Source organism: Sinohyriopsis cumingii, chromosome 8 (assembly GCF_028554795.1).
Source record: "Sinohyriopsis cumingii isolate HCF-2022 chromosome 8, ASM2855479v2, whole genome shotgun sequence".
In the NCBI taxonomy this organism is placed as follows: domain Eukaryota; kingdom Metazoa; phylum Mollusca; class Bivalvia; order Unionida; family Unionidae; genus Sinohyriopsis; species Sinohyriopsis cumingii.
The window spans coordinates 100,410,591-100,422,312 of record NC_142968.1 but is presented as its reverse complement, the minus strand read 5'-3'; the positions used below and the strand labels follow the sequence as shown (position 1 = coordinate 100,422,312).

The window sequence follows — 11,722 nt, the reverse complement described above, 5'->3', positions numbered from 1 at the left end:
TATCCCTCTTTACCTAGTGGAGAAACTTTGGAAATGGAATGTGAGGAGACCGTGGAAGAAGAAGAAGAATCCCAAGACGAAGAAGTTATCATGATGAAGTCAAGATGGCCAGAACAAGAAGCCCATTTAGTCTCCTGTTTTGCTACAGTCCTGGCAGATATAATGAAATAATTGATCAAGGAAGAGTGCTATGGATGTCACAACGATCATCCCAGTCAAATTCAACACGACAAATGTCTGATGTTAAGTCAAGAAGAAAAATTGGACGAATATCTGGACAAAGCTTGGGATCACATCGAAATAGAATTCGTGTTGAACGAGTAGTATAAAGGCTTGTATAAACATTTTTCTCCTCCATTAACGTCTCTGGAGTGTCGTCGCATCGAATCTCTCTTTGACCAGAGTAAGAAGTCGGATCTAAACGCCTTTTACTTGTCAGACATTTTCAAGCAAAATGTCAGGATCGAATTGATCACTTATCATTACCTGTGAAGAAAGAAACACACAAATCAATGGATACCTAGGAACTTTATTACCTTTTGAACCACGCTCGTATACGGCTTCTTCGAATCCTGTCGTCTGTGCTAAAGATGAACTCCCTCATCGTAAACCTCAAGACCATCTAGCTTATGTGATCAACACGGACGACAGTCATCTCCCAGGAACCCACTGGGTAGCCGTCTACTTTCCTCAAGAAGGATGTGTGGAATATTTCGATTCGTATGGATTGCCTCCTTTGGAAGACGATATCATTGACTTTATGAGAAGAAATGCTCAGACCACCCGATTCAATAATGTGAAATTACAAGGCACAGATTCCTTGGTGTGTGGACAATATTGTGTGTATTTTCTGCATCATCGCAGCCAGGGTTATTCCTTAGAACATTTAGTGACTCATTTTGATCCTCGTTCTTCTTCTAGAAACGATTTGAAAATAGATCAATGGTTTTGTGACCATTATGCTTATCTTTTGTCTCAAGCTAGGAAACGTAGTGTCCATCAATGGCCTAATGACTTCCAACAGTGGAAATCACAATTTCATTCACAACGTTGTCAGCCTTGTCCAAAATAATGTGTTAGTTGGAAAGAAAATGTTTGTGTTTTGAAAAAAATGTTTGATGTTATATTGTTGGATTATTGTTACAAATGTTATAGTTGTTTGTTAGTGTTAAGTGATTTTGAATAAAAAAAATGTTGGTTTGAAAAAAAAAATGCCTTTGTCTTTTGTTTGGCTATAAGAATTTTGATTCATGCTCTTTGACTTCTTACTATCCCTCTCATGGCACTCATTGAACGTTCCGGCTCGAAAACCGTGGAGGGATGTTTTCCTTCACGTCCGCGCTTTTAGTATAAATTGAAAACTAATCGTCAGTTGGGCTACCCATCGTCGACCTGTTAACATCAAGACAATGAATACAAGAATTGTAAAGCTTCTAGAACTCCAGATGCACCTGGAATATGCCAGGCGTATAGTGAATGAGCTGGCTGCAGAGGCCATAGTAGAAGAGGCAAGGATAAAGAAAGAAGAGGTAGAGAGAAGACAGAGGGAAGAGGAGGAAAAGAAAATAGGAGAGAGGATGGCTTACAAGATACCAGAGACAGAGGATTGGGGTGCTGAAGCCAATCATCCTCCCTCTGCGCTCTCAAGAAAAAAAGTAAAAGGAGACTGGGGAAGAAGATGTGTGTGTGGTGCCAGGCCTGGAAGGTGCCATCATTAACCAGGTGTCACTGGAGTTCAAAAACAAACAGCCCTTTTCAGGGCTACCCAAACCTTTAGAAAAAAAATAGTAATCGATTTGCCAATGTGTGTATGTAGAGTAGTGTGAATATAAACACTGACTCTTTTTTTCTTAGTGAGAGTGTATGTGTTTGTGTTTGTAAGCGCTCACGTAAGTTTGTGTGGATAGTAGATTATTGGGTTTTGTAAGAGCTTAAGCTGGTTTGTGTGGATAGTAGATTTGGGTTTCATTTTAATGCTTTGCGTGTGTGAATTGTAGATTTGGGGTTTGTTTATTGCTGGTTCACGTATGTGGATAGTAGATAATATGAAATGAGAAAAGTAGGGGATGTTTTCCTTCACGTCCGCGCTTTAACTATAAGAACCCACAAGGTTCAATGTTAGAACCATTATACGGAATAACCAAAACGAAGATGGAGGTGTCACAACTGTTTAATGATTTAAGGCATGTTTATTTTTGGATGGTGGATGGGGAATATGGAGTTGAAAGGATTGAAAGAGATTGGAGGTTAAGAACAAGTCTGCACTACGTGAACGAACTAAAATTAGCCAGGGAGATGATAGAAGGATTAATTGAAGAAGAAGTGAAGAGATTGAGAGGTCTGATAAATCCCCCTTATGTCAGAGTGGGGACAAAATAAGAGGTCATGGAGAAGGTAAAAGAAGTAAGAAGGCTCTTGGAAGAGATAGAACAAAGGTCAGAGTGGCCCTTTGTCAAAAGGAGTGTTGAACAATTGAAAAAAGGGGAAGAAAAGATGAGAAAGGTGATAGATGAAGAAGTGCAGAAAATCAAGGACAGGTGGGCAAAAGATAGGAAAGAAGAAGAAAATAGAAAGAAAAAGGAAGAACTAGAGAAACTGAACGCTAACTGGATGAAAATCCAACAGAAGTTCCGAGCCATGGGTCACCCGGACTGGATACCGGAAACAGAAAAGAAGGAGAAGAAAGGAATGATGGAAAAAAATAAGGGAATGGATAAAGAAGTTAAGGAGTTAGAAGAAGAAGAAGAAACCCAAAGGCCCTTTTCAGGGCCACTCATAGGTCTCGAAAAGAGATAGACTTTCAATTGCCTACCCCTTTTTTTATTTTTTTATTTTTATTTAAAAATACAAAAAAATAGAGACCCATTAGGTCGGGACGTTATGAAAATAGGGTCCCGACCCTGTTCCATTTCCCCTTGACGCTCAACAGACCCACAATTTATTCCCATGTTAATTTCCCATTGACGCCAAAGTGACCCAGGGGTTTTCGTAATGTTAAATTTCCCTTGACGCCAAAGTGACCCAGGGGTTTTCGTAATGTTAAATTTCCCATTGACGCCAAAGTGACCCAGGGTGTTTTTTAATGCTAATTCCCCTTGACGCTAAAGTGACCCCATTCACTACTCACGCATTCTTTGTCAGTTACATGTATTCATCTGGCTTGATACATATATTGCATGACTTTTATCTTCAGCATAATGTACCTTCCTTAGTTGTAATTGTTCATAAAGTCATTTTTATTGTACACAGTTCTCTTCTTTGAACGTTCACGTGCCGTCAAATGTACAACATCACTGTCTGGATTGAAAACGATTAACACCTCAAGGAGTTTTTCTTTCTGGCTTTTAAATACCTTTTCCTGTCGTATGTATTATGTTGTCTGTTCCATCGTAAATATTAACTGATGCAGCACATTTATTTCAATACATATTCTATAATTTGCCAAACATCTGTTAGATAAAGTGTTTAGTCAGCGATTACACTTTTCAATGTTATACTTTGAAGGCCTTTGATAACTGTTTTGAAATTTTAAAATAGATTCAATAGCGTGAAAGAAACATTGTTATCAATATCGTTCAGAGTGGTACAAGCTTTTTCTAAGAACCGAATCTGGAAAATCGATAAAAAAAACTCTCCGATAATGGTCCGAATTTATCAATATTAATGGTGAAATGCTGTCCTCTTTCTCTGACGTTTTGTAGGCTTAAACGAATTTGGCTTTGATTCGTATTTGAACTTAACTTTTTTCCTTTTAATAATTAATATGCAGTACAATAATGTGTTCAGCTCCAACCAATTGTGTAGTGACTGAGAAGATTTCTGATTCGTGACTTTCTTGGAAATTTATATGTCCTGGCTTGAAAATATGGCAAGTGTTGCTATTACTAGTGCAATGATTGGCTACATGGAAATTTTCTTGTGTAATAGGTGTGGACTCTTGAATTAACTACTCTAATTGGTACATATATGAGTTTTCATTGGCAAATCGCGTTATCGTGTTTATTTCTAATGTAGCTGATTGTTTAATTCAACTCGGGCGGATTGGCGGTGTTTTACAAAGTTTGAAGAAACTAGTTTGACATAGCACAGTGCTGGTTGTTGCCGTCTTTGCGGGGATTTTTTATATATAGCCAATAACGTGCACAGTCTGTGTCTGGAACAATTGATACTGTTAAATTTCATTCCACATATCATTGCGACTTTTATCCTATATGTAGCTCAGTAAATTTTCAGGTAAGCGTCATTAAATGTAGTTTGCAGTACCTAATTCGTTTCACACCAAGGAAAACGATATGGGTAATTTTAGCTACATTGAATGACGCTGACCCGAAAATTTACTGAGTCACAGATAGGATAACATTCGACATGATGTGAGGAACGAACTAGAGTTTCTAGCATAGATACCAGATGGCTCGACTACGTCGTGTGCATGTCTGTCTCTCTCAAAATGTTTCGCATGGTGTGTTTTCAAAGTTGGAGTGACCTTATGTTGCTTAATGGGTGAATTTCATTTTGTTATATATTTGTTATTCTTGTTTTTTTTATATAACAACTCCGTTATGTACAACAGAAGACAACAAGGGTTTCTTCTTTTTAAAAGCAGTTCATAGCTCGTGGGCACCATGACTGAGACGACCTGACTGAGACAACCAGACTGAGATAAGAAAAGTAAGGTTAACAAAACAGCTAGATTTCTCTCTCACATGGGTGGGAAGGGTTAGAGTACCAGTTCGCTTATTATCATCACTGTACACCAAACATTTGGAATCCAATGCTGCATTTTGTAGCAAATATCTTAACGAGATAGATAAATTCGACACGCCAAAAGCAGGAAGCAAACTGAGAATTTTGCAAACAAGGGACAAACATTGAGGGTTGGATAAAGTAAACCCGCTTGAACAAACAGTTATCGATAAAAGCCCTGCTAAAGCAGAGAGAAAAAGAACTAGAGAGCATGACGACCCAGCATAAATTCTCTTCTAATACACAGCCACACCTAATACTATACATTGGAAACAAAATTATCATACAGATTAGAGAGTAATTTTGAATCAAACATATATTCTAACCAGCGTTAATATTCTTTCTCAATATATAATATTTTATTTCTTTATTATCATGCATCCTCATGTAAGATTCAATGATAGCACTTTCCGCTGTCTGATGTATATTTCAATATGTTACTTGTCTGTATTAATAGATATATCCCTGATTTCTTTCGTAGGAATCTGGAGTGTCGGTAATTTAGAAGAGAGTGAATTTTTGTCGTCTTTATGCAGGTGTGTCTGCTATGCACGAATGCTTATGCCAAACTGATTCAAATCCCATTTCCACTGTCTGACGCGAACATCTGACAGTACCACTAAGAGGTCAAGTTCTGGTGACCTATGTCATTACCATAATCGCGAATTTTATCAGTTAGTCAGATGAAGTTTTATATCCTCCCATTTGGGAGACTGGACAGCATAGCTGAAGAGCATCAACGTGTGCCGAACGATTTGATTCATTTTCAGATTTCTGAAAGTTGCATTTCCATTGGATAAATCAAAGGTCGCCAGAGCACGACGCCAGAAGTGGTCACTACACGTAGGACTATGGAGGTCTGATTTTAACCAGATTGGCTTATGCCACCCGTTTTAGGGATGTATGCGTAGTCGAAGGGTTGTAGGGGTTGTTGCCGTCAGGTCAAGGTGATTGTTGCTTTGATCACAGGACCTGTGTTATTTATATATTATAATAAGTGCTTGATTCAAATTAAATTTAGAAATTAATATCATTTCAAAATTTTGCACAAAATCGGTAAAATATATTTGTGCATAAACGTTATAAGACCATGCAATGGAATTATTTGTAATGATGAATAAAGCATAAATATCAAATCTTAATACAGAAACATTTTTGTTAATGAGAATCTACCAAACGATGAACCAGTTCTCATGGATATGCATGTGAGAATGATACATGTTTAATTTTCTATTTGACTGTTGATGTTAAATAAGATTTCTAAACTTCATTTATTTTATAGCTATCAGCGATATTTCTATGCTAGAACTATCAGTCATATTTCTATGTTAGAACTATCGGTGATATTTCTATGTTATGATTATCCTTGATATTTCTATGTTGTGACTATCCTTGATATTACTATGTTATGACTATCCTTGATATTTCTATGTTATGACTATCTTTGATATTTTGATTCACACAATGATTGTTATGGCAAAATAATGCATATCAAAATTCATGATGCATTTGTTTATTTGTGCATAACTCTCTATATAATTAAACTCAAGGCCGGATAGGGGGTGAGGTTCTGTACTCCCCGATAAAAAAAAAAAAACGTACACACACACACGCGTACAGTTACTTGTCACTTGAAATTTTACCATCATTTTATTCTTGCGCACGTTTATTTGGGTATTATGAATACTTTGAGTTAATAGTCACATAGACTTTCTTTTTGGTGCCCTTTCCAGTCAGGGCCCTTTTGAAATCTTGGAAAAACCCACCTCACCCCGAACACTTGATCTGATCCGGCCCTGACACCTCCAGCTATCACATCGGACAGGGTTGGACCGAACTGGAGTTATATAAACCTGATTTTTTAAATAAAAAAGTCAATAACTTAGGAGATTTTGTATTTTATAATTCAGACATTAATTCTTCTCTGAAGTATATCTATCAATACATTTACGAGTAACTTACAATCCATTTTTTTATTCTATATTTTTCTTTCTGGATAAAATGTTTTACATACATGTGCTTAGGCCCACACAAGCATGTATACAGACATATATCAAATGAGGCAGATTTAACTTCAGCCCGAATCGGCTGCCTCCGTGTATACTTGGAAATGGCATGTAGCTCATAGGTCCTCAATAGTGTGTTTAAAATAACTTTAAAAAAACTACAAATAAATGAGGGAAAAAATGAAATTTCCACACATTTCAACGTACAATTTCTACATATGTATAGAAATATACTTATTTACTGATTGAGGCCACCAATTTTTTAAGCTTAACGTTTTCAAACAAAAGACACCCCCAAACAAAACACAGAAAATCACTTTCAAGGCTTTAGTTCTTTCATAACTTTGTTCACAGATATATTCTAGAGAATACTAATTAGAGCATCATATGAAATATTTTTCACTAACATGCTATCTCAAAATATTTCCTAATTGAGCCTGCTAGGCCATGTTTGTTAATTTGTTATATCGCTTTTCATATTTTTTTCTTAATTTGCCTTTAATTCCAATGCGTGCAATGTGAACGATTGCAGCCCCACACGGGTATCTTGTTATTTGTTAAGTATCTTGTTTCTTTTGTTATATTTATTGGTGTATCATTGTACATCTTTGAATGTAGTTTTGGAACCTCGAATGGAATTAAAGTACTTAAATATCATAATATTTGACACGCTTATGTAACCATATTTCATTTGATGCTGCTTTACATATGTTGAATTTCGTTGTTTCTATAATGTATATTAATTGTTATGTTTTGCGATAATAAAAAAAAATCTCACGTCAATTAATGTGTATGGATTTGTTTGTTCTTCTGTTTCTTTTACAATCGATACTTGTTTGGGAAGTTTACACTACATTTTGCTAACAAATATAACAAAGATTGCTAATTCACGAAATGGGCATGGGCTGCAAATTATATGTGGCTCGGTAGGATGAACGGTTCGTTTTCAAGCAAATCTCTTTGAAACGTAATGAAAGGAGTGGTATTTCTACCGATGGCTAAACCTGCTTACTATTTGCGACGTCACTTCTATAACCGGTTTTAACCTGCGTTGTGTTGTCAATAACGTTATTCTGCGTCGGAGAGGAGTTGATAGTCGAAAGCGGTATATTAGCAAATTCACACGGATGACTTCGGAATTGTTCTTTTTTACATCAGCACCACAGTCGAAGAAGAAAATGGACAACAAGGATCAAATTCCAGACGATATTTTGCACAAAGACGGGGCTGGTAAATTGTTTAGTATTTCATACATAATAATTAGCCTAGCGCTGGTGTTTATTTTATGATATATCTGTGTTTTTAGCGCCTATAAATAACACTTCACAGTGATATTTATAGCACAGTTGTGAAGGCATAAAAAATGTTGCATTTGCAAATAAATAAGATGCACTGGTTTTCTAGCACATTCGATGACCTTGTGACCCAGTGTCATCCAATCGATTGGCAAGTGTCGATACCTTATATATCTATATATATATATATATATATATATATATATATATATATATATATATATAATGCTGTCGGGCATTTCTGCGCACCTAAGGTTTCCGTCTCCAGTATTGAAGCAAAACGGGTACCGAATTCGACCGATTAACGAAAATAAAATACTGCAGTACTTACCATTTATATAAAGGCAGTTGTCACCAAAATATTGTGTTCAAAATAATATTAATTTTGGACATACGGGATAACACCCCCGTGTTTTCATGACTCGCGATATGTCGGCCTATTCTGCGCACAGCTTTGAAAAGATGTAATGTTTATCCATTGGGCTATAGAAATGAAATACATCACTTTGAACTGTCAGCAGTTGTTGAGTAATTAGGTCAGGTATATAGCTAGGTTTACAAATTTCAACGTAACATTGCCAATAAATGGCAAGAAATATTAAGCAAACTAAACCGATCTTGTAAAAAAATTAGTGAAGTTCAATGTTTAATAAAAAAAACATGCAGTTATGTGGAAGAGAAACAACAATGAATATAATGTAATGTGTTTATGTCTTGTTTATGGAGGAAAATTACTAAATAATTTAGAAACGGACTGTACACCTGGGAATTTCTTAAGAATCACATTCTAGCAATTTGATACATTGGGTGGCAGATGATTTTGTACATGTGGAACAACTTCTTGCAAAACTGGAAACTTGGATTAAGATGCATTTTTTTTAAAATATACATTTCTATAATGTATTTATTTGTATGATTCTAAAAGATGCATAGTAAATAGGATTTTATGGGTTACAGGTTCAAGAAGGTAACGGAGTGGGTCTTCATGTTGACATTTAGAAATCACATTTTCGTATGCATTTCGAGTTGAAATGTGGGATATTTTTGTACACTTTATGAATATCACTTTTCTCAATTAAAGTATGATTGTTCTTTCTTGATACAAAATGGATTTTTTACCCAAAATGACATGTGATCCAATGTTTACAGAAATGACGTATTGTTGCACAGAATTACCTGACACACAGATGGTATATATATATATATATATATATATATATATATATATATATATATATATATATATGGGGTATTATTATATGCTCATTTTTTTCCCCATTAACTTTACATTGTCAGAATCTTACAAAATATTACCCGATATTGAACCTGCGTGACAATACACATATAGCATTCACATGCATAAAGGAACTACATTGTATTGTAAACAAACAATGGACGCAGATGCCAGCACTTTTGATTTGTACACAAATCATGTACACTCACGTAAGATGCTCTTTACATTGTAGTTGTTTAAATTTGTTTCTGAATGAAATAAAACATGTTTCGTGGACTGCCACATACCAGCTGCTTTGGCACATTCCTCATTGATACAATGTTTCGGATTTAGGCTTACTACAATATATAAAAGATGCAAGATAAGGTCCTTACAAATAACATACAAGTGACAAGTCATATACTCTCTTCTTTAGCTGGTGATAAGAATGGCAAAATAAAATATACTTAGTTTTACATCCTGAATTTCCTCAAAATATATTTTCTTAATTCTGCAAATCCGAATTACATGACTCATGTCATAGGTTCTCAATCTGGATTACACATTTCGAAATTGTACTATAATTTTGATGATAAGTGCAATTACATCCTCCATACTGCACTGAAAATAAAATAAGCATTAAATTCCATAGTATTTTTCATAATTGCAATTGAAAGACTTCATATTTTTCCCCCATTATGATTTCAAACATTCAATGACAGAAACAGAAATACATTTGCAGATGTCAACATGCTTCTCCCTAGCTTCTTCAGTCTGATGTATTTCATGTGGAATTGTGACATACACATCCAGTCCATAATCACGAATTTTCCTAGAATCGAGAAAAATACCAAAATCTATTCATTCCAGATCAAATGTAGACGTTGTTGCAATGCACATTCATTCACAATATGACTCCAAATTTCAATTTTAACTTGACACACCATTTTCATTCGAAAGTTATGTCGAGCGGGTGACTAAGTTCAAATTTATCTGGGCGGAGTTATGTGTGCAGTAATAATGTTGATTTGTGTAATGATGTTGTTGTTGTTGTTGTTGTGGGGTTTAACGCCATTTTTCAGCACATGATAGGCCATATATGGCGGCCAGTATTAATGGTGGAGGAAGAACCCGGGAAAACCCCGGAAAGAACCACGGACCCACGAGAAGCTACTGGCATGCTTTCTCACATATCTACATTGGCTGAATCTGAGACTCGAACCGGCGCAGACAGAGGTGAGATGGCAGTGATCCGTAACGGCGAACGCTTTAGACCACTCGGCCACTCGGGGCCCCCGATTTGTGTAATGATGAATATGCGCTTGTGTATTTAGTTTGGCATGTGGCATACATTCATTTACATTGTTTATTGTAGTGTATTTTGTTTATGTAATTAAGCCTTAGGTAGAATTAAAGAAATGAACATATAATAAAAAGGTTACTGCATTTGTATGTGAAAATATGAACTCGTTTTGTTGGAAGGATATACTTCACTCCAGTATTCCATCCAAAAACTCGTTCATATTTTCCCATACAAATGCAGTAACCTATAAGTATCTGTCATTTTTTGTAAAATAAAGTAGAACTAGAAGCTTAAGGCAGAGCCAGAAAAGAACGTGATATTATATTCTCCACTAAAAACGTTATGCAATTTACTACTGTAGCACTTTCCAAATTGTAACTAGAAAAAGGGGATGATTTTTATCAGAATTAAAGATTGTGACAATGAAATATTTGAACACATGTACCGCATACCATTTTTGTATTAATATTTTTAATTTTCGTTGCAAATTCTTGACCGTGTTCTTTCATGCTGAAATTTGCATATTTCTCACATATGGTTATATAGAAATCTTTTGTGTGCATTCAGCTTTAAGAAGATATTGACTTTTTCTGTGTTCTTGTGCTTCTGAAGCCTTTATGTGCCTTTTGCAAATCTCCATCCAAATATTTTTGTGTGAAATAAAATATTCTTGAGTGACACGCAAGTTAGAAGATATAATATTGAATTATGGTTACATTTAGCATTAGCTTTATGTGAATGATTTTACATACATTTTTCAGTTATATGTTTCTTGGGCAATTAAAAAAATTACATGAATGTTTTGGACTTAAATGTTTGTGATGAAGTTTTATAAACTAACAAGAAATCAGTTATTCAAGTGTCAGTTCAATAAATACTTTTACTTGTAAGCAATTAACATAATATTTGGATACTGCCAGCAGTTGGAATTAATTACAATACATGTATAGATTTTGCTGTGCTCATTTCAAAGTCATATGGCGAAATACACCACTTTTGACAAAGGAGTGGATATAAACCTTACAAATGGCACTTAAAGCATGTTTGTAATCTATGGGTCATATAATGCAAGTTCATATTCAGCATGAAATTCTTGGCCAGACATATACATGTAAACAGTTTAGGACAGAATATGCGTTCATTTTTGAATATAGCAAAGTTG

At 35.3% G+C, this 11,722-nt stretch overlaps 1 protein-coding gene across 10 annotated transcripts in view; it reads left to right on the top strand.

Moving 5' to 3' along the window:
* The first annotated feature begins 7,807 nt into the window (after positions 1-7,807).
* LOC149794237 (AMP deaminase 2-like) overlaps positions 7,808-11,722 on the top strand; it is a 126,584-nt gene continuing 122,669 nt past the window's right edge. For all 10 annotated transcript variants that reach the window (XM_089968365.1, XM_089968364.1, XM_089968362.1 and 7 more), the window contains exon 1: positions 7,808-7,979. In XM_089968365.1, the coding sequence (XP_089824491.1) occupies positions 7,877-7,979 (103 nt within the window). In that variant the 5' untranslated portion in view covers positions 7,808-7,876. The remainder of the gene's footprint in view (positions 7,980-11,722) is intronic.